Source organism: Gymnogyps californianus, chromosome 3 (assembly GCF_018139145.2).
Source record: "Gymnogyps californianus isolate 813 chromosome 3, ASM1813914v2, whole genome shotgun sequence".
Taxonomy (NCBI): Eukaryota; Metazoa; Chordata; class Aves; order Accipitriformes; family Cathartidae; genus Gymnogyps; species Gymnogyps californianus.
Window position 1 is genome coordinate 34,496,088 of NC_059473.1, and position 20,454 is coordinate 34,516,541.

At 48.3% G+C, this 20,454-nt stretch overlaps 1 protein-coding gene across 1 annotated transcript in view; it reads left to right on the forward strand.

Annotated features, from left to right (window-relative positions):
* The window catches only part of MDGA1 (MAM domain containing glycosylphosphatidylinositol anchor 1), a 146,379-nt gene that overhangs the window by 61,483 nt on the left and 64,442 nt on the right, over window positions 1-20,454 (forward strand). Inside the window, exons 6-8 of the mRNA XM_050894416.1 lie at window positions 3,125-3,394; window positions 3,795-4,124; window positions 7,435-7,728. Coding sequence (XP_050750373.1) covers window positions 3,125-3,394; window positions 3,795-4,124; window positions 7,435-7,728 — 894 coding nt within the window. The remainder of the gene's footprint in view (window positions 1-3,124; window positions 3,395-3,794; window positions 4,125-7,434; window positions 7,729-20,454) is intronic.

The window sequence follows — 20,454 nt, forward strand, 5'->3', positions numbered from 1 at the left end:
TTTCCCCTGCTCCTCCTCTGTCCTGCTGCTGTTCTGTGGCTCTAGAGCAGCAGGTTGGGTCCGCAGAGCCACAGGACCAGCTCAGTACCGGGCTGTCGTCACCTGCTCCAGCAGGGTCAGGCTGACGTTTTCCCCTTCCTTGATTTCTGCAAAATTAAGCAGCCCAGCTGGTTAATTCTCCTGCAGTTTTACTGCAGCAAATTGGACTTCAAAGGGAATTGAAAGCGACTCTTTGTTTTTAATGGTCCCCTTGCTGCTCAGCAGACTCCGCCGGCAGGTTTTCTGAGCCAAGAACAAAAGGAATTGCCACAGGTTACAAATAAATGAGATTCATCTCTTGCATAACAATGTCTGCAGACTGTTAACCTCTGTCTGCTGACAGGAGTGGGAGTGGGAGCCCGCGCAGGCTGCCACAGCCAGGGCTCCATTTTGGGGCACGTCATGGGAGCTTGCTGCCTGGAGCTGTGGGGGTGGCAGCTTTGCAGTTTCCCTGCCTCCCTCTTGCATGCACACACAACCTGCCCCGAGGCAGTGCTTGCATCAGCATGTCACTTTTTTTCCATGTTGCCTTGCCCAGAACTGGGCAAGGTGAGCGTTGATCAGATATGTGCACATCAAACGCTGCAAGAGCCCTAAATCTTAACCAGAGCCTGCAGGTCGTCTGGTTTGTGCTCCCCAACTCTGACATCTTCTCTCTGGACATAGGCTGGTCTCAGTCTTTCTCCAGCTCGGACAGGGATGGATGAAGATTCCCAGGCAAGATGCTGCATCTGTCAATTTGTCTGTGCCCTGTGAACTTGAGACCAGTTCAATGTCAGAGGGCAGGAACAGCTATTTGGTGTCAATGACACTCAGCTGACAGCCTGTTACTGACAGGAATGTGTCCTGCCCAACCACAGTGAGTTGAGCTATTGCGTTCCTGGGCTTCATAACGTCTTGTGAAACCACCTGGAGCTCGGAGAGGATGTACAAATCCTTCCTTTGCCCATTAGTGCACATCAACACTTGCACACTCTTTCCAAGACTCCAGCAAAGAGACCTGTCAAAGGCTCCGAGTGGAAGCTGTGGCCTCCCGAAATTCAGGGACTCCAACCACTGGCCTCAAAATGGCCAGTGCAGGTGGCAGAGGAGCCACCTTCTTCCTTAGGCCCAGCCGGCCACCTCTGGCACGAACAGCATGCGCTGTGGCCAGGGAGAGGACATTTGATTCAGTGCACCAAAGCAATATCCCAGCATGGCAATAGTGGCGCTGCTAAATTATGGCGCCGGTGCTGAGGAGAGAGCAGTCCTCTTTGCCTTGTTTGTATGGGCTGTAATTCAGAGATCCAACACAAATCCAGCACAGCTCATTAACGCAGGGTCCAGGGAGAGCAGAGGCAGAAATAATGATGCTGTTAAATCAGGCTTCATGAATATGGAACAATGTCTTATTTTGCATTATTATGGCTGTTACTTAAAACATACTCCCCGCCTTTGTGCTGGGGACTGCTACTTTCTCAGCTCTGTCTGGATGGAGCCAGTGATGGTGCTGACAAGGGCTTTAAAAGGCTTTTCATGGGATAAAATAGAGAATACAAAGGGAAGTTTTTTGGATCAGTTCCTGGAGGGGGATGTAGTGAGAAGGGTGCCAAAATAAAATAAACCAAAAACAGGTACTAGGGTGTTCAAAGGAAAGGTTGTCTAGATATTTTGAATCAGTCTCAGTTCAGTTGTGCATGAAAGACAATCCCTGTGACCTGGTCTATAGCCCCCAGGTCTATAGAAAAGTGTATTTGACACCTGTGGAGGTGAAGGAGGTTAAGAGCGGGTGCAGAGCTGCTGTTCATGGTCTGTTATGGTGCAGACGGGTCCTGGTCCTATGTGTCAGGCTCCGAGTTGCCAGGGCCAGCTGCCTGGCAAAGGCTTTGCCACTGAAAGATGTTTAGCTGGGTGTGAGAGATGGAGAGGCATATCATGGGATAGCTGAGGTCCTTTTTTAATGGTAGACCTTCCCCAAAACTCCTTCTTGGGATGGCAAGTCTGTATGGGAGGAGTGGACACTTTAATCCCAAGTGTCCTTGAACAGCTGTTGGGTTCAAGCAGGCTCCTCTGAGCCTGTCCTTTCTCCTTCACCTCTCCATCAGGGTGGAGCTCTGGTGGTCAGGCAGAAAGAGCAGGCTGTGACTGGGCATGCACCTGGTGCTCTGCCTGACCTTCCCTTGGGATTGTGAGAACCGTCCAGCAAACACTGACATCCCAGTGAGCTTCCCAGTATGCTTTGGATCGGGTCCTGAGATGCTAAGCTCAATCCATGGCTGCAACTTCCCGTGCCTTGTGACAATGAATCTCTTGTTCTCCTGCCGTTTTTTTTTTTTTTTGCCTTTCCCAGGGCTCAGTCCATTGTGCTGTTTCTGTCCAAGGCATAAGCAGACTAACTGTGATTCATACAATAGTGTTGCAGCAAGGGAGATACAGGTGCTGTAGTGGGAGCTACCAGTTGAGCCTTTTCTCCAGTGCTGCTTCTGCAGGGCCTGCCTAGAGTCAGGGGAGTTAAATGCAGGGAGAACAGAAGGCACTGTGGTGTCTGCAGAGGAATGGGCTGGATGCAGTGCAGGTAAGTAATGCAGAGACACAGTGGCTTTCCATTGCCCTTCTGCCTTGCTGCAGTTGTTTGCATCAGAAGTCAAGAAGCCTCTAGCCTCGGGTTTTCCAGTGCCAAATTTTGTCTGGTTGCCCCTCCTACCTGTGCAAAAGGCGTTCATCAGGCTTTTCTTTTGACCTGAGTCCTAAGCTGTAGAAAATCTGCACTGAACACTGCTAAAATATCATACCTAGCTTGTGCCCCAATCCTAAGCACTAGTGGTGGAGTGTTTTAGGTATGACCTCCATTCTGGGGCGGTGTGAGGTCCTGCCTGCAGTGTTTCCTAACCATAACAGAGCAGAGTGCTCTAACTCAAAGACATGGTAATGATCATGCTTTAGGTTCACAAAAACCTTGTATTTGTAATGAATTCATGGATCTCTCCAGCTCTCCCTACTCAAACCAGCCATCTTCAAGAACAAATCCTAGAAAGTATGAAGCTGTGCACAGGCAAGCGGATGGTCTTTTTCAAGCTCAGAAGTGTCCTTCTTTGTACTCTTCCAGCTCCACCTGCTCTGAAGCTGTCTGTCAATGAGACGCTGGTGGTCAACCCTGGTGACAACATCACTATGCAGTGCTCTCTGACAGGCGGTGACCCACAGCCAGAGGTGGTTTGGTCGCACTCTCCTGGCCCAATGCCACCCAATAGCCTTGTGCAAGGAGGCAACCTCACCATCTGGAGGATCCACGTGGAGGACTCAGGCTACTACAATTGCACAGCCATCAACAACGTGGGGAACCCAGCAAAGAAGACAGTGAACCTGCTGGTGCGGTGTAAGTTGCTCTTTTTCTCAGAGCATGGGTTTTCAGGGTGGAGGGGCTAGATTTGCATTTCTCCTGGCTGTTCTTGTACAGCTGAGGGTGAATGTGATACTTAGCAGCGATTAGTATTCTGAAGAAGTGCCTGTGCAAGCTTCTCTGCTCCCAGACCAACAGCTGTGCTAGCTCTGCTTGCAGCCTCATCCTGGGCTGTGGCACTGTCCTGAATTGGAGAATGATCCCAGACTGCCAGAAGTGAGGCCCTGGGTATATTTTGTGGGAACGTAACTGAGGGAGGTCTTCAGACAGATTTTGCATGGAGATCTTGCCTTCCTGAGGAGCAAAGAACTGTTGTCCTGTCCCATGCAAGACACTTTGCTGTCCCTAACCGGTTTTGCACTTGTGTTCATCCCAGCCATGAAGAATGCCACGTTCCAAATCACCCCTGATGTGATTAAAGAGAGCGAGACCATCCAGTTAGGGCAGGACTTGAAGCTTTCATGCCATGTAGATGCTGTCCCCCAGGAGAAGGTTGTCTATTCCTGGTACAAGAACGGGAAACCAGCCAGGTTCTCAGACCGGTTGCTCATCACCCGGAATGACCCTGAGCTCCCGCCTGTGACCTGCAGCTTGGAGATTATTGACCTGAGATTCAGTGACTACGGCACCTACCTGTGCGTGGCTACCTTCCAGGGAGCACCCATTCCTGACCTCAGTGTGGAGGTGAACATCTCCTCAGAAACAGGTGAGCCTCTCTATGGCAGCTGGGGACCTCAGAGGAATGGTTGGCATCACTAGCTGCCCCCACCCCCATGCCTCTGGCTTTTTTGAAGGACCTCACATGAGTGTCTTGAATCCCAGTGGGGAAAAGTCTCACATCCTCAGGCAAGCATTTGGCTGAGACTGGAGATGAGTGATAGTTACAGCTCCTCTGCCAGATGTGTTATGCACCAAGCAGATCTTCCTTTATGTTTTCTCCCTATGAAAATCCAAAGTGCAGTCCAGTCAAAGCTACAGAGACAGGTTGAGAGTGTGATTGTTCAAAGAAACCTCCAAATTGTGAAGGAAGAAAGGGGGGGTGGTATTTCACCAAATTTCAAACGTCCCTTTGCTTAGAAGTAGTACAAGAGAAAGCAAGCTGCTCTTTCCTCTCTTTGGCATTGCTTCTGAGGAATGTCCCTTTTTTCAGAGCTGTGGCCAGGAGATTGGTATCGTCTGTGACAGCAAATTCTGTGAAGAGCTTTAATGTTTACTGGATTGCAATTGCAATCTGTCTTGGGCACTCTCTGTAGAAGTCCAAGTGTTATAAATGCCTCGCCCCTTTAAAATCAGGGTCAAAGCTTCACCCCATGGCTTGGTGAGGACAGGACTAATCTGTAAGTGTGTTTGTCAGTCACCTTGGGGACTGAAATACAGGGTCTCAGGCCTGCCTTTTTGTTTCTGGGGAAGTGGTGGGTCCAGCTCTGCTCTCCATTACATCCATGTCATCTTGCTGCCTTTCGAGGACCTTGAGGGTACAGCACAAAGCAGCATTGGGCTAGTAATCTGGTGAGGACTCCCGAGGGGATCCAGCTGCCCACAGATTTTGTCCTGAACCTTCATGGAAAGTTTCTTCTCAATCCCTGGTTGTGCTGGATCCATTGACCAGGCTGGTCCCAGTCTTGACTCTGGATGTGGCTCACTTCAGCCCCCCCAGCAGAAAGTGCTGTGACTGCTTTTGATGCCTGGGGAAGCCCCTGTCTCCCAGCAGAAATGCTGGGGCCAGCCTGCTCCCAACAGGACTGCACCCAGTGCTCATTAGCAGCCTGGAGATCGAGCCCTGACCATGCCACGGACCCACTAAACACTGAAGGGTGGTGCTTCCTTCTGCTGGCAGCCCTGGAAGGTAGGGCCCTCTCCGTGTCAGCAGACACCAACCCTGTTGTACCAGCAGGGAACGAAACCAGGGGAACGCCCCAATCCTGGTGCAAAGCCGGCTTTCCCGACCTTGTGTGGCTGCTGCCGCCAGGAGCAATCTTTTTTGCCCAAGATCACTAGATGGCAGAGTGCAGTTGTGTTTAAGACTTCGAGGGTAGGAGGCTGCAAAGGGCTGGGAGACCCTGGATGATCCCACCAAAAGGCTGGGCAGTGTCTGTTGGCACAGGTGTTGGTCCAAGCACCAGCTGGTTGATGCCTTAAAGGAGGTGTCTGCGGTGGCAGGTTGCCCTGTGCTCTGGCCTGTCCGGTGGAGGATGAGCCCCACATGCTCTTGTGGATGCCGCTGATGGGGAAGGGCAGGGGGGCAGCCTGGGGCGTTTTGAAGCCTCTCTTTGGCAGCCTGGGCCAGCAGGACCGCTTTGTGATCCAGGGATTGAAAACAGCCATCCCTGCCGGAGCAGCCCTCCATGCAGCAGCCAAGGCTGTCCAGCGTGCAGCATCCCCATGAACAGCAACGAGCCACCTCCGACATGTGGTTCCCACGAAAAAACCCAGTGGGTTTTCCCCAGACCGCAGGATCAAAGCAGGAGGGCGGCAGCAGTGGCTCCATGTTTCCCCACTGAGCAAAGCCTGAGCTCACCAAGGTGGCTGCCTCCACTGAGCGGCTCCGAGGAGATAGCTTTAATTAAAAAAAAAAATCTTCAAATGCAATTTACAGCTTTTCCCTATGGAGAAAATTGCCTCTCGCCAGGTGAGCGGCCACCGGCAGTGTCGGGTGCCGAGAGTGCTGTCGTCCCTTTGTGCTGTGCGGGACAGGGTGTGATGAGATTCCCCAGCCCACAGGAGACCTGCAAATTGAAAATGTGGCCTCCCTGTTGCACAGGGAGGTCACTGCAGAGGGAGATTGGGCTGGAGCCATCCTAAATTTGCTCGTAAAGCAGCTGTGGGCTGTAACGTGTACAATTACTGTAGCACACTCTCCTTCGCTGGAGTTGAATTGAGCTAACATTAGTCAGACCAGCTTGTTACAGCCTCTGTAGTTCTAAACTTTGATTTAAATGGAAACACAGTACGTGGCCCTTGCAGTTATGGAAATGTCAATCCAAGTGTCGCCGCTGTCAGCAGGAAGGGCTGAAAAAGGAGCTTTCAGAAAATGGTTGTGGCCATATTTACCTCAGTTGAACTGTTAACTCTGAAGCCTAATACAAATAAAATGTCAACATTACATGGGTTTTAGCACAAACATCTCCTTCCTGGGTTCTTGGTGGAGTTGGGGATGTGAAGAACAAACGTCTTCCCACCGACACCTCTGCACCCTTTAGCTGTAGTCACTGCATTTCTTTTGAGCTTTGTGTACCAGCAAAGTTTTTGTTGTCAATTGATAGCTGGATATTTCTTGAATGTTACTGTGCCTCCAGCTCCAGCCCCAGCTCAGCAGCAGTTCTGCTGGGTGAGCTCTTCCCAGCCTGGAAGGGATGCCAGAAGTGATCTTTGCTGGGACCTATCTCTCACTCAAGTGAGCCAGAGATAACCAGTGCGCTGTGAATCTCAATGTAAAGTAAGCAAAGATGCTTAACAGAGCTGGCTCCTTCCTGTAGTTTAGGAGCAAACAGGGATCCTGGATGTCTGATAAGGCTGGAGATGCTATCTACAAGCACTAATCCTATAAGTCTTGGTTTTGGTCTGACCTGGATAAGGGGACTGGATACCTTGGCAGATACAACTTTTATTTCTTGGCCAAAAGACTGCAGTTCCACTTGGGAAATTCACTGACCAGAAATTGAGAAATGGACCAAAGAGGCTTTTGCCTTTGGGTTCCTTGGTGCTAGCCCTGCTGCTGGACAGCATTTTGCAACCAGAGGGATGGGAGCTGGGGGAATGTCCCAATACAGCTGGCACTTGCCATTGGTGTTGGGATACATTGTTGGAGAAGCTGGGATCTTCCTTGGTATGCTGCAGCTCCAGATCCTGTAGGATGACATATATGGGCAGTGTGTTCTTATAGGGGTTGCCGTGTGTCCAGTGGAAGCCTTTGGAGTTCAGGGCTGTTGGTGTGACTCAAACACAAGCATCTCAAGAATGTTCCTTGCTCGCTGGAAACTCAGTGTAAAACGATTCCCTTCTTGTCTCCCTTTTAGTGCCACCAACCATCAGTGTCCCTAAGGGTCAGTCCACCATCACCGTCCGGGAGGGGTCCAGGGCTGAGCTGCAGTGCGAGGTTCGAGGGAAGCCCAAGCCACCCATCATCTGGTCCCGGGTAGATAAGGAAGCCCCCATGCCTTCAGGGACGATGACGATGGAGACATATGATGGGAAGCTGCGCCTGGAGAGTGTGAGCCGAGAAATGAGTGGGACCTATAAATGTCAGACAGCCAGGTACAATGGCTTTAACATCAGACCCCGGGAAGCCCTGGTGCAGCTCAACGTGCAGTGTGAGTATAACCATACAATACTGGAGCGCCTGTCTGAATGCCTGTGTACACAAAAGCCTGTGGGCTAAGCAGGGTTGACACACTGAGTGCTGCTTTCAGGCAGAGTTGACCTTTCTTACTGGGCTGAGCAGACACATCTCTTTTGTCTGGGGACCTTTGAATGGTTTATCTTTAATTGGTCTGGATACACAAGGCTAAGGGCAGGATACCGTATAGCCAGTGTGTTGCAAGTGGAAGGGAGAGGTGTTGTGTGTGTTTGTATCCAATGCTTTCCATTTCCCTGTCAGTGGATGAGTGCAGAACAGCAGCTTTACCAGGTGTGCATTTGTGTGCATTACGTATGTGTAAAATACCTTCAGGGTATGTAAGTTTGTAAAGTTAAGCTGTCCTGGTTTCGGCTGGGACAGAGTTAACTCTCTTCTTAGTAGCTGGTACAGTGCTGTGTTTTGGATTTAGTGTGAGAATGATGTTGATAACACTCTGATGTTTTAATTGTTGCTAAGTAGCGCTTATCTTAAGCCAAGGACTTTTCAGTTTCCCATGCTCTGCCAGCAAGCAGGTGTGCAAAGAGCTGGGAGGGAGCATAGCTGGGGCAGCTGACCTGAACTAGCCAAAGGGGTATTCCATACCATGGAATGTCATGCCCAGTGGTTAGCTCAGTTGGTTAGAGCGTGGTGCTAATAATGCAAAAAGGTTGCAGGTTCGATCCCCAAATTTCCAGTATATAAACAGGGGGGAGTTGGCCAGGAGGGGCGGCTCTGGCATCGGTCAGCGGGTGGTGAGCAATTCCATTGTGCATCGCTGGTTTCCCCCCCCCCCCTTTCCTTTTTTGGTTATATTCCTTTTCATTACTATTATTATTATTATATTTCATTATTACTATTGTTAGTATTATATTTTACTTTAGTTATTAAACTGTTCTTATCTCAACCCACAAGTTTTACTTTTTTTTTCCTTTCCTCCTCACCCCACTGGGAGGGGGAGGGGGAAGCGGCTGCGTGGTGCTGAGTTGCTGACTGGGGTCAAACCACAACATAACCACTCAAAAGTTAGCAAATGAATGTTAATTAGACCATTTCCACCCCACAACCCTTTCTTCAACTTAGTTACCCCAGCTGTCATTTCTGGACATGCCTGAACCATTTTGCCTGAAAAGCAGTGCTAGGCAGACCCTAATAGGGACTGCATACTCCCAAATGGTTTCCATGCAATAAAGCTGTGAGTAACAGAAAACTGATTCTTAGCATGTGCTGTATTGAGTGATTTCAGTAATGGGTGGTGCTCCCAGCCCCGCTTGAAGGCGATATCTGTGCACAAAGGTGAACGTAGAGGGAGGGATGCTGCTGGTGTCTGCGTTGGATGACTGTCTCTGTCCTTTCCCTGCAGTGGTTTCTCCCTCCAGAGAAGTGAGTGCCTGCTCAGCTCCCATCTGTTTTGACGTGGGGGGGGTCTGTGCTCTCTCCTTCAAGACTTTGAATCAGATGGGGGAAGGCAGCTGGGTAAAATGCCTTGGTCTGGAAGGAGCTGTGACTGTAGGGGTAGCCCTCCATGCAGACCTTGTCCCATCAGGATAGGGCAGTTGCTGAACTCTTGCAGAGTCCTCTGAGCGGTGTGGATCTGGCAGGTGTGGGATGGGTAGGGAGCAGGTTAATTTGCACCCGGGTACGCTGCCTCTGGGCTGTGACTGACGAGCCTCCACACACAGCACAGCAGCGCTCATTAGACATGCTGCCGCGCTCTGTCCAGGCTCGCTTCCCAGGAAGAAGAGAAGTGAGACTGGAGCGGATAACCTGGCTGAAGCCAACCAAACATACTGCTCACAGACTGTGAGCTCCTAGGAGCACAGCAGTAACGGAGGTGTGTGAAATCCTGCAGGCACTTTGAGTATTCGAAGATGCCCTTTTAGAATTATCTCTGTCCATTCAGGAGCATGGCAGGAATTAAGTTACAGGATGGGGACAGGGAAATGTGTGCAGATTTCCATGCATGTAAGTATGTGTGGAGAAGCTTCCTTTAAGCAGGGTGGAAATGTGTGTCTTGGTTTAAGCTGTTTTGGAAGGCAGGCTGGGTCAGGCGTATGGGGCATTGGCAGGACATGGCAGGGAGAGTGACTCTTGGTCACCCCAAGAACTGATGGGAGATGCAGCAAAATCTCACTCTGGAGCAAAGAACCATCAGACCTGCTTGTGTCCCCAGTTTGGTGTTGGGTGTTTGAAAGCTGTGTGGTCCTCGCTGACCCTCATTGCCCCTGCAGAGGGAGCAGCAGTGCCGAGCCTGGGATGAATTCAGGCTTACTAGGTGGTCTGGAGGAGGATCACAGCCCTGAATCTTGGCCTGGAGGGGGAGGACATGAGTCCCCACACAAGAAAGATGGTAGGTACAAGCCAGAAGCTGTTCTGGAGCAGAGCCTTTGATGTGACCCCCAAGAAGGCAAAGATGTGATGAATTTCTATGTAAAGAGCAACTCAACATACTCTTCCTATAGCTCTTCCCAAGGCCAAGCAATGCTTTATTGTGATCTTGCCCAAGTAATGGTGGCATGGTCCATATGGCAGCCCACCTAAACGGCCCTCTTCCCTTCTCCATCAGTTCTGCATACCCTTAGTTGGAGCTGGGTGCGTACTGAGTGTTTGTACACCTGAGCTGCCTCCTCCTGCCTGGAAACTGTGGAAGGACCTTACTGTGGGACTGCCTGTTCTGTGCCTGAGCAGACAGCTTTGGATTCCGGGCTGTCAATTTCCTCCTTCCATCAGCACGAAAAACAAACTGCAAACCAAGAAAGTAGGGCAAGAATTGCCCTCATCCCCTTTATAGTCTCTCCCCTTTCCCCCCCACGCGAAAAAAACCCCAGCAAACAACACAGTCCCTGTTTATCCCTCTCCTCCTTGTTCACGCAGCTGGAAGGAGGTGGGTGCCACAGCGGGGGCTGCTGTGGTTAATTGAAACGCTGCTCTCCAGCGTGGGTAGCTCATTAGTCCGGTGGCTTGCTCTGGAATTCTCATCTTGTCGGAAATGGGGATCGTGTGGCTCCTGCAGCCTCTGTGATGAGCGCTTCCCCCGCCTCCCCCAGCCCGCGCGTCCCACCGGAGAGCCGCTTAGGTGGTGTGTGCGTCCACACGGGCGGGCACACACGCGTGCGTGTGTGTGTGTGTGTGCGTGCATGCAGGCGTGCCTGTTTATGTGTCGGCGTGAGCTCCTTTTGAACTGGCTCACTCAAGGGAAGAGCGAATTCTGGGTGGTAATGTGGTTGTTTCTCTGATTTGCTCCAAAGCTAAAGTTGCAAAATCAATACAGCAGATCTGATTAGATGTCAGAACCTGTTTCTGTGTTTCTCTTCTTTTCTTTTTCTCCCCTCACCCTCATGCATATAGTGCTGTATTGTAACAAACTAGCCCAGAAATAGGCTTTGCCAACTGCACTGCAATAGTGTAAAGAGAATAAGAAGACAAAAAGAACAAGTCAGCTGTCAAAAAAAAAGTAGTGTTTAGGCTTTTTATTATTTTTTGTATTTTGCAAGCAGAAAAAGTTGCTCTCCCTTTATCTTATGAACTGTAATTGTCTATCATCAGCTCTCTGACAGGCTGGATGGTCTGTTCCCTGGACTTCTTGGTCTGAACTGTAGAGCTTTGGAAGATTAATAAGTTCATGAAAGTCCTTTCAGCATTATAGCTCTGCGGTTAGGATGAAGAAATGTTGTATACTGGTTAGAGCGAGAGATTGGGCTTGTCAGAACTCCTGGGAATCTGGCTACCACTTGGAGTGGCAGTGTCTTGTCATCTTTTCCCGTATCTTCAAAACAGGAATAAAACTGACCCATCTCTTCAAGGATTTGTGGGGCATAATAAACATAGCACTTTGAAATCTTGAAATAAAAATAGTAATGGAAGGGCAGAGTGCTGCTGTTAATATCAGTGCTATTGCTGATGCCGTTGTCAAGGCTTTTTTCAGGACCAGGTACTCACTCAAGAAAATCCCAGCAGAAAAATGAATCCTCTGCAGAGGCGGGTTTAAAATCAGGGCTGGGGTCACCCTGTGTAGGTGAGATAGCATAGGGCTGTAAAACACACACTGGGCTTGAAAATGTGCAGCACTCTGGGTTTTGGAATACAAAGTGTCATTTGAGCCAGTATGTATGAAAGGAGGAAAGAAAGAAAGTGTGTATGTGTGGATCAGCGAAAAGGATGCTACCTAGATACCAATTTAGCAAGTAGATAATAACAAATTGCAAAAAATATATTAGCCACATATCCTAAAAGCCTGGTCAAAATAGCATTTCCATGAATTACAAAGATTAGTAGTGACTCTAAACTCTAGCTGTTGGCTAGAACTGGCCTTTGAGATGACTGTCTTATCACAGTGAATGTTACATTTGCTCTGTTAGAGCCTCATATAACAGTGTGGTGTAAATTGCAATCCTAGTACATTATCCTGCTTGAATGATATTGTGTCAGCTCTGATGCTTTGTCAATCCTGAACAGCATGTCATAAACTACTGGACAGCTCAATCAAAGTCCAGCTCAATCCTGCACTCCTCATCACACCTGATCCTTGATACATCTACTCCAGTATTTTCCCACAGGTAGGTTTATCCTCCCTCACAGCACTCACTACTTGCTGTCTCAGGCCCTTGCTTGATCACCTGAATGGGTCCTCTCTCTTTGGATAACCACCAAAGCCTGGTAGCAGAGCACCTGTCTCCTCTGTTGAGAGATGTTAATTAGTTCACCAAATTCTGATGATTGGGTAAGCAGACTTCTGCTGGTGCCATTTTTTGTCTTTGGCAGAAGTCTTGGTGTCTCTAAGTGCCCAGAAAAAGAAGGGAAGAAGGAAGAGGAGATATTTACATAGGGTTGACCTTGTTTTGGATAGTCAAGTCTGAAAGATTGTCCTGTTTCTCATCTTTGGGGCAGACAGCAGGTGAGATCTTGGCAGGAAGAGAGACTAGAAAAGGAATTAACCTGAGTGTCTCCTTCCCTGGAATAACATGGCCTGAGAATTTGGCCCCTTCTGGATCCAAAATAACAGTCCACAATCATCTGGGATTGATCTCTGAAGGATTACGCTTATTGCCCTTAGGTAGAGTTTTGCCACATTAAGGAGCAGGTGGATTATTGTGCTTTATCTTCAAAGCATCATGAATATTAGCTGTAATCAGGAAAGCAGACTAACGTTCTCTTTGGAGGGGCAGTTATCATGGTTAACAGGACTTCAGGAGCTATTGCATAGTCCTAGACATAGGCATTGCCGTAGGGCTTGTGGCCAGCAGGTCTGGCTCTGCCCTGGCCTGGAAGGCAGCCAGAATACATCCTGCTGGGGCATCTGTTGCCCTTGTCACTTAAACTAATGTTCAGGTGGGCACAGATATGTTTTCCTATTCAAGCTCACATGCTGTTGACTCATTTCTCTTTAAAATCCTGCTGAACCCATTGGCAATGCTGTATATCAGGCGAGCAATAGTCAGCATCAATTTCCCCTGTTATCTATGTAGCAAACAGAAGAGCAGGGAGGAGAGGAGGGGGTGATACTGTAAATAAGTAAGAAGCATTGCTGGATCCACGCAACTGGAAATGGAAATGCATTAAACTGTTTCGATCAACTGTTGAAGCCATAGCTCAATGTCAGTGCTCTTTGCTGGTGCCCTGCCCCCTCTGAAACATAAGCTTGGATATTAACTGCTCCGTTAAAAGCGCTCTTGAGACATGCTCTTGGCATGGAGATGTTTCTGCAGGGTGGCTAAGACTGGGCTTTTGGCTCCTGAGAGCTCCCTACAGCTCTCCCTGCCTATGTGAAGGGAGTCTAAGAGAAATGAGACTGTCTGTGGCCAGAGCTGACCCATATATCTGTGACTGAGCTGGCCTACCTGTCTTGCTGCTTGGCCATGTGAGCTGGAGTATGGAGCCATCTGCTAAGAATTTTAGACTTGGCTGGTTTCATTTCTGAGTGTATTTATTAATAGTGACTATTTTAATTTTTTTTTATTATTTTCATCAGTGAAGTCCATCCTGACACCCTCCTCCAAGCTGAGGAGCGCTGTTCAGGTGCTAACTTGGGGGCAGAAGGTGATTTTTCTACCCTTGCAGTGGCTGGGTCTTTCCTGCCCTTCCATTCATGCTTCAGTATTGCTGTTCTACATGGTACAGGTCTTGCTCCCAAGAGAGGGAAACCTCAGGCTCTCCTACCAACCAGAGCTCTGGGATGTTCTGGTTCATTTTAGACCATCAGCGGCTTAAGAATGAACTGATGTTCTGGGGAAGGTGTGTCTGCATTCAAAGCCAGGGGAAAACTGTGCCTTCTGCAAGTTCAGTGTTTGCAAACCTGGAGACCTTCATTAGCAAAAAGAAGAAAATTATTTGTAGTCATGGGCATGACCTCAAACCACCAATCTGAACAAAGCCTGACCTGGTTGTTAGGTTCCATTTTGATGGAAATCCTCCCTGTTTATCCCCTAATTTGTTGTACAGAGGTTTGTGTGACTAAGCTGAAAGTATACATATTATTTCTGTGTTTCTATCAATACACAGAACCCCTCTGCTCCTCCCATTAAGAGCAGAGAGTTTTGTTCCTGATTGTCAACACACTTTCTGCTTGCAGTATTGTGTCTGGGATTAAGTTGCTTAGAGCTTGTGTTTGTGCACGTAGCCCTGTCCTCGATGATACGGCGTTAGGATTGCTCACTGCACTTCCCAGTGCCTGGGCTGCTAACAACTAATTAGAGTTGTCAGTCTAAGGACAGGCTGAAAGAGGAATCAGTTTTACTCCGTCATGGCTGTAAACCCAAATGGCCATGGTTCAGAGCACAGTAACAACCACAGAGGCTTAGCTGGCCTCAGATTTGTTTTAACAATTACCATTTATTGGTCCTGGGGCCTGGCAGACAGAGGCTGTGACAGCACTTACTTGGATTGGGTCTTAAGATGGGGTTGTACCAAATACAACTGAAAAGAGGATGGCTCCTGTTTGTCTAGGACTTGTTGGCCCTACCCTCCTGCCAGCCTCGTGGCATTGAGGGGCAGGTAGTCTGACAGGCTAAGGATGCTTAGCTAAAACCTTCTTCTTTGTGACCACCCCAGGACTCCCAGTGCTGCTTTTTTGTAGCGTTTGCTATATGCAGCTTTGGAGGAAAATGTCTTTCACAGGGTAAAGCAGTTGTATGAATTTTGGCTGGCCTGAATTTTTCCCCTCAGTGTGTAGCAGTTAGGACTTGCTCTGCAGGACCTGGTCTCTTCTCTGCTTGCTGCCTTGTGGGGAAGGTTCCCATGTGCTGCCACTCACTGAGATTTTCTCGGGAAGTCTCCCTTGCGCCCCGAGAGTTTTCCAATTTACCTCTTTGATTGAAATTGGTCTGACAGAGCATGACTGCACGCTGTGGTGGCCAGGAGATAGAGGAGACTTGAGACATAAAGCAAAAGGCCCAGATGGCAGGGAGAATTCACCAGAGCAGTGGAGGCTGGGGAGCAGATTTTGCAAAGCTGGCATGTTCAGTCTGTGGCACCATACATCAGATGCAAAGTACCAGGAAGCCTCCTTGCTGTGCCCTGGGTAAATGACCGTGAAAGCACAGAGGATGATACCCAGATATGTGCATCAGGAAGGTGGGAGCCCTCCTTAAAGAGAGGACCTGGGTCTGCTACATGAGATTGCAGCCTGCCTGCACTGCCATTCAGCCTTTGTGCAGCTCATTGCTCTTCTCTAAACACCTCTGTGGTTGTAGTGACAGGCTGAGTAAAAGCTTGTGTGAGAGCTCCTCGCCTAGAGAGATGAATTTGTTTGTTCAGAAGAGAACTGGTTTAAATCAGCTAATCCATTTCTTGGATATTGTTGGGAGAAACAAATACACTTTCCATAAGCTGCCATTATCCTGTTTTTTGGCCAGACTCTCCAGAAAGAGCAACTTAATTTTATTGAGAGAGAGAGAGAGATCCAAGCTATACAGTTTTGTCAAGAAAGGAGAGACAAGAGCTGTATAGACACAGTGGATGGCAGACAGTTTTGGTCATCTCTCTGTGGACAATTGCTCACCTACCGTGGCCCTTTCAGGGCTGAACACCACATCTCACACTGTTCTAATTCAGACACTCCTTTTAAGGTTTTTCTGCCATGGCAGCTATTTTCCCTGTAGGACCTAGCTATACATCAACTTGTTGGGATAAAAAGCAACTCCAGAATCCTCTCAAATGCTTTGTGCTGGGCATCCTGCAAGGCTGTGCATGTTTGGGTCTCGCCCAAGCGTGTCCTTGTCTTTAAGCCACAGGAGCATACTGCTGCCGAAGTAGTGTCAGACACTTTCCCAGTGCTTCCCATCTTGCCGTTCTGAAGAAACCGCTTTGTTTTTGAGCCCTGTTGTTGTTTGTGTTTAGGCCATAGGTGAAACTACCTGTATCAAAGATCTCCGAACTGCGATACCGCTGGTGGTACCCAGACTGCATCGAGGCAGCCTGGCTGGAGGGAGAGATTGTCCTGGCTCTGCTTCTGTTTGCATGGGGATGTAACGCAGGTTCCTCTCTAACATACGCTGTGACTACTTCTGCCAGGCGCTTACCTCCAGTCAGCAGGTCAGAGATGGTGAGCTTGGCACGGCAGCTGTTGCCAAGCTTTCTCTCTTGGTCTGCGCAGCACCAGTACATGTCCAGGGGACGTGGGAACTGGGCCAAGGCAGAGAAAGGGCCATGGATGCTGGAGCGTGGGGCAGCAGGATATTCTCTGCCAGAGGTGATGGATGGGACTGGGACCTGAGTTTATGGGGAATGTGTTAGGGAGAGGAGAAGATGGTACCTGCTTGTATGAGTTGGGTGTAGTGTGTATATTTGAAAGAGAAAAGCCAGTGGAAAAGACTGGGGATAGGATAGCTAAGAGGATGGGAAGGTTTGTATATATGTTCTAGCAAAAGAGAGAACTGCTGCTGACACCTGAGCAAAGTAGATTTGGGAAGGCATGCACCATATGTGGTAACACTGGCATCAGGAGACATGGGGCAAGGGAGGTGGTAGATGTAGGGAGTTAGAAAACTGCTGTCAGCTCTCATATTTTAAGGCTGGGGTCACAGGACAGGAAAGGAGGGAATGCCCTGTCCCTATCAAATTCTGCCTCTCGGTGACCAGGACATGAGCATGTTGAGTGCCCAGCTGTGGGGAGAGAGATGCCACGGACCAGAGCTCACTAGGGAAACCAGGAAGACACCAAGCAGGCAAAAAAAAGCAATTCATTTTCTCATGATAAGTCTCAGCCTCTGCACAAGAGCCTGAGGCACAGAGAAGTGAAAACAGCTGTCCGCACCGGCAGGCAGCATAGGACATCAGACCTGACACAGGACCTGGGTTTTCCCCCCAGCCTCTTTCCCAGAGAGCACTATGTGGTGCCATGGCATTGTGCCTGTGCCTTTGCTTTTCTCCCATGATTTTTGGGCCATAAACCATGTCAGGCAGTACCTATGAGGGTGCAGGAGGAGGCTCCCATGCTATTCCTCACCTACTCCCTGCACCCTGGCACTAGAGCAGAGCTATTTCCTCCAGCCCGGCTGGAAGACTGGCAGGCACATGGAGGCAACGCACAGAATAGTGATGCCGCTTTTGAGGAGGGGGCTTATGCAGGGAAGACCCCGAGTCGCTCCTGATAACGAACAGAAGCCCTAGTAGGAAACATCCTGGGGCGGGCAGGATTTAATTAGTTGTGACCATACTGACCCCAAGCTCTGACACAGCACCAATTATGTTCACTCCTATAGGGAAACTGTTGGAATGTGAATTAAATTTCAGAGGTGCTCAGGTTTCTCTACATCCCAGCAGGTCTTCCTGCTGCCAGTTCTGTGCTGGGGCACTGTACTGAGAGGCTGAGGGTTCAATTTTTAGGAAGGGTATAGGGACCTTTTGGAGCTTTCTGTGGGGTGACAACTGTTGAGTTACTAGTTTGTGCTTTTCCACTTGGGCCAGTCTCTGAGAAAGAAACTGTTTTTTCTTTGAAGCCAGGAAACAGTGCTTTCTCAATGAGCAGAGATCACATTTCCAACATGCACCCCTCTCACCCTATTTCACTTCGTATAGTTCCTGATTTCCATTCCTCTCTATTGCGAACACAAATAAGCATGTGTGTGCACACGCTCCTACCTTATCTCAGCTTTTGCTTCTGATTTGAATTTAATTGGCCTCCAGGACTTGAGGTAAAACAGTCGGTTTTCTTTTATGAACCCAGCGATGAACCTGCAAAACCATCATTGGTCCCAGGAATTGACAGACATGCTGAAATTTCCTAGATGCATGCAGACCTGTTGCATTTTGTACGATTTTGGAGTCCTTGTTTCTAGGGTCGTGTGTGATCACAGGAAACCATGGAAATTTTTCATTACTGTTGTCTGGGAGGAAGCTGACTTCTGAGACTGTTTGCTTTTTTGCCAAGCTGCAAGGGGATGAATGGGATGTAGGAGACTGAAAACGACTCCATTTCTGTGGCGAAGAAGCATCTGGGATAAATCCCTGCTGGCTAAAGAAAGAATGGCAACTGAAGGCCTTTCCAGCCGACCCTTTGTGGGCTCTGCTACAACTCTGGGCCCAACTCAGCCAAGCATTTGATGGGAGGAATTGGTTGGAGTGCCAAAACTAACAGGGGTTCCCGACAGTGGCTGTGATTGAGGTCAAGAGAACAATAAATAATAGTGGCATTTGCACTGAACAGGGTTTTTCCTTACCAAGTGCTGATTGCAAAGAGCTATTTTACTGTCCTAATCATAAGCTAGAATACAGTAGCTAATAACAACTTAATGCAATATAGATGGGCTTAATAGTGCTAGGTCTACTGGGATTTTCCGAGCAGTTCATAGCTTATGCATAATACAGGCCCTTTAGCCAACTCTGGTATGCCGTAAAATGGGGAAGTGGGGCTTGAGGGAAAGGGAGCAGCCCTCCATCTAAGGTGGATTGCTGGAAAGAGCGTAGTGGGTCTAAAGGGATGAGAAGATTGTGGCAGTTGGCTGGGTCAGAGGAAAACAGAGCAACGCTCAAAATGGGTTTTTGCGGTTTGGGGATTTTTCTGTTCCCCTTGGGCTGCTTGTAATAAGGCCTTGCAAAAGTCCAAGTTTATGCATGGAAGTGGGCAAGTTTTTATTGTGATTAGCTTTCTAGGAACCAACTCACATGTATAAAAAAATGCAAATGAAACTACCTGCAGGTTTTAAAGGAGGAAATACGGTTGGGTTTTGTGCTATGGTGGTTTGTCTTTTTTAAAAAAACCATTTGGAGAAGCTTTTGTGTTTCAGTTCACCTACCCAAAATGCTGGGACTCCAGCTTCCTGATCATTATGAAAAATCAAAAGCTCTTTGAATCTCTTTCTAACCATTTTATGCTATTTGTCTAGACAGGAGAGTTAGTTATATGCCAAGCATAGTCTATGCTATAACATGTAGTTAGTTATATGCCAGGCTCTCACTAGTGGAGCTGAGGAACAAGGTGAGTTTACCTTTGTGGATCTAAACTTGGATTATTTGTACATTTTCAGTGCAGCATCTACTCACAGACTGAAGTGACAGAGAATTCAGTGTGTGCCTCAGTAAGTTGCTCAAGCGGTTTTTTTACTCTCATGGTTCAGTTGTCATGACTTAATCTAAGCCTGTCTCATTTCAGTTTCCAACTACAAGCTCTGTTTATGCCTTTGTCTTCTCACATAAAGAGCTATTTGTTATCAGCAGTCTCTTCCTTGTGTAGTCTCAGACACCAGAACAAGTAATCTCTTAGCCTTTTTTCAGTATGCAATCGAGAAAGAGTCTCTTTAGCCATTCACCGCAAGGCATGTTTTCCAGCCCTTGATTCATTTTTATAGCCCACTTCTCAGGTTTTTTTCAACATCATTCTGGCAGCATGGTCACCCGTATTAAACAGATTTTCAAAAATGATCTCACCGATGCAGATGCAGAGGTGATGCCCATCTCACAATACGTTTAGTAAGCTTTGGCTTAATTATCCAAGGATTTGGACATCTTTGGACTACAGAATTAAGCTGAAAGCTAATGTTCACTGGGTTACATCGACTCAGGCTCCTCTTGGAGTCGTTGTCTCTTTCCTAACAAGAGTGACGCATTCTTTCCTCAACAGTTTTCTTTCCAGTCCTTTACATTATCCAAGATAAATTGAATGCAGTTACCATAAGCCCATTCCATCAAGGAAACCGAGTTGTCCTGTGTGAGGTATCTCTCTAGTATGTTATTTACTGCTGCATGTTTTGTGTCCTCTACAGATGTTGGTATCTTATCCTGACATAGGTACTTAAGGATGCTGCCTTTGTGCGGGAGGGAAGGAAGCAAAGCACAAGCCACATCCCAGAGCTGTGCCAAAGTCTGCGCCCAGTCACCCCAGCTGCAAATGGATGTAAGGTCATTCGGACACCAAAGGTGGTTATATGTGATGTTGGCTACACAGCCTGAACGGGGGACTTTATAATTGATATGCTTTAGCTATGCCAACCTGCTGGCTGGATCTTTGACCTTGATGAAGATGTGAATTAGCATTAGTTTAAGAGGTTCATATGGGATCTCACTAGAGAGGTCTTCCTAGAGAAGGTCTTCCCTCTCACTAGAGAGATCTCAGTGGTGAGTGCACCCATTTAAAATTTCTTTTTGAACTCTTTCAGTTAATGTGGTTTTGATCTGCTTAATGTGGGCTGCATTTGAATAGTATTACATCTTCAATTAGTCTGTCATGTGGAAGCAAGCCAGGATCTTTCCAATGCCTGAGGATGTTATG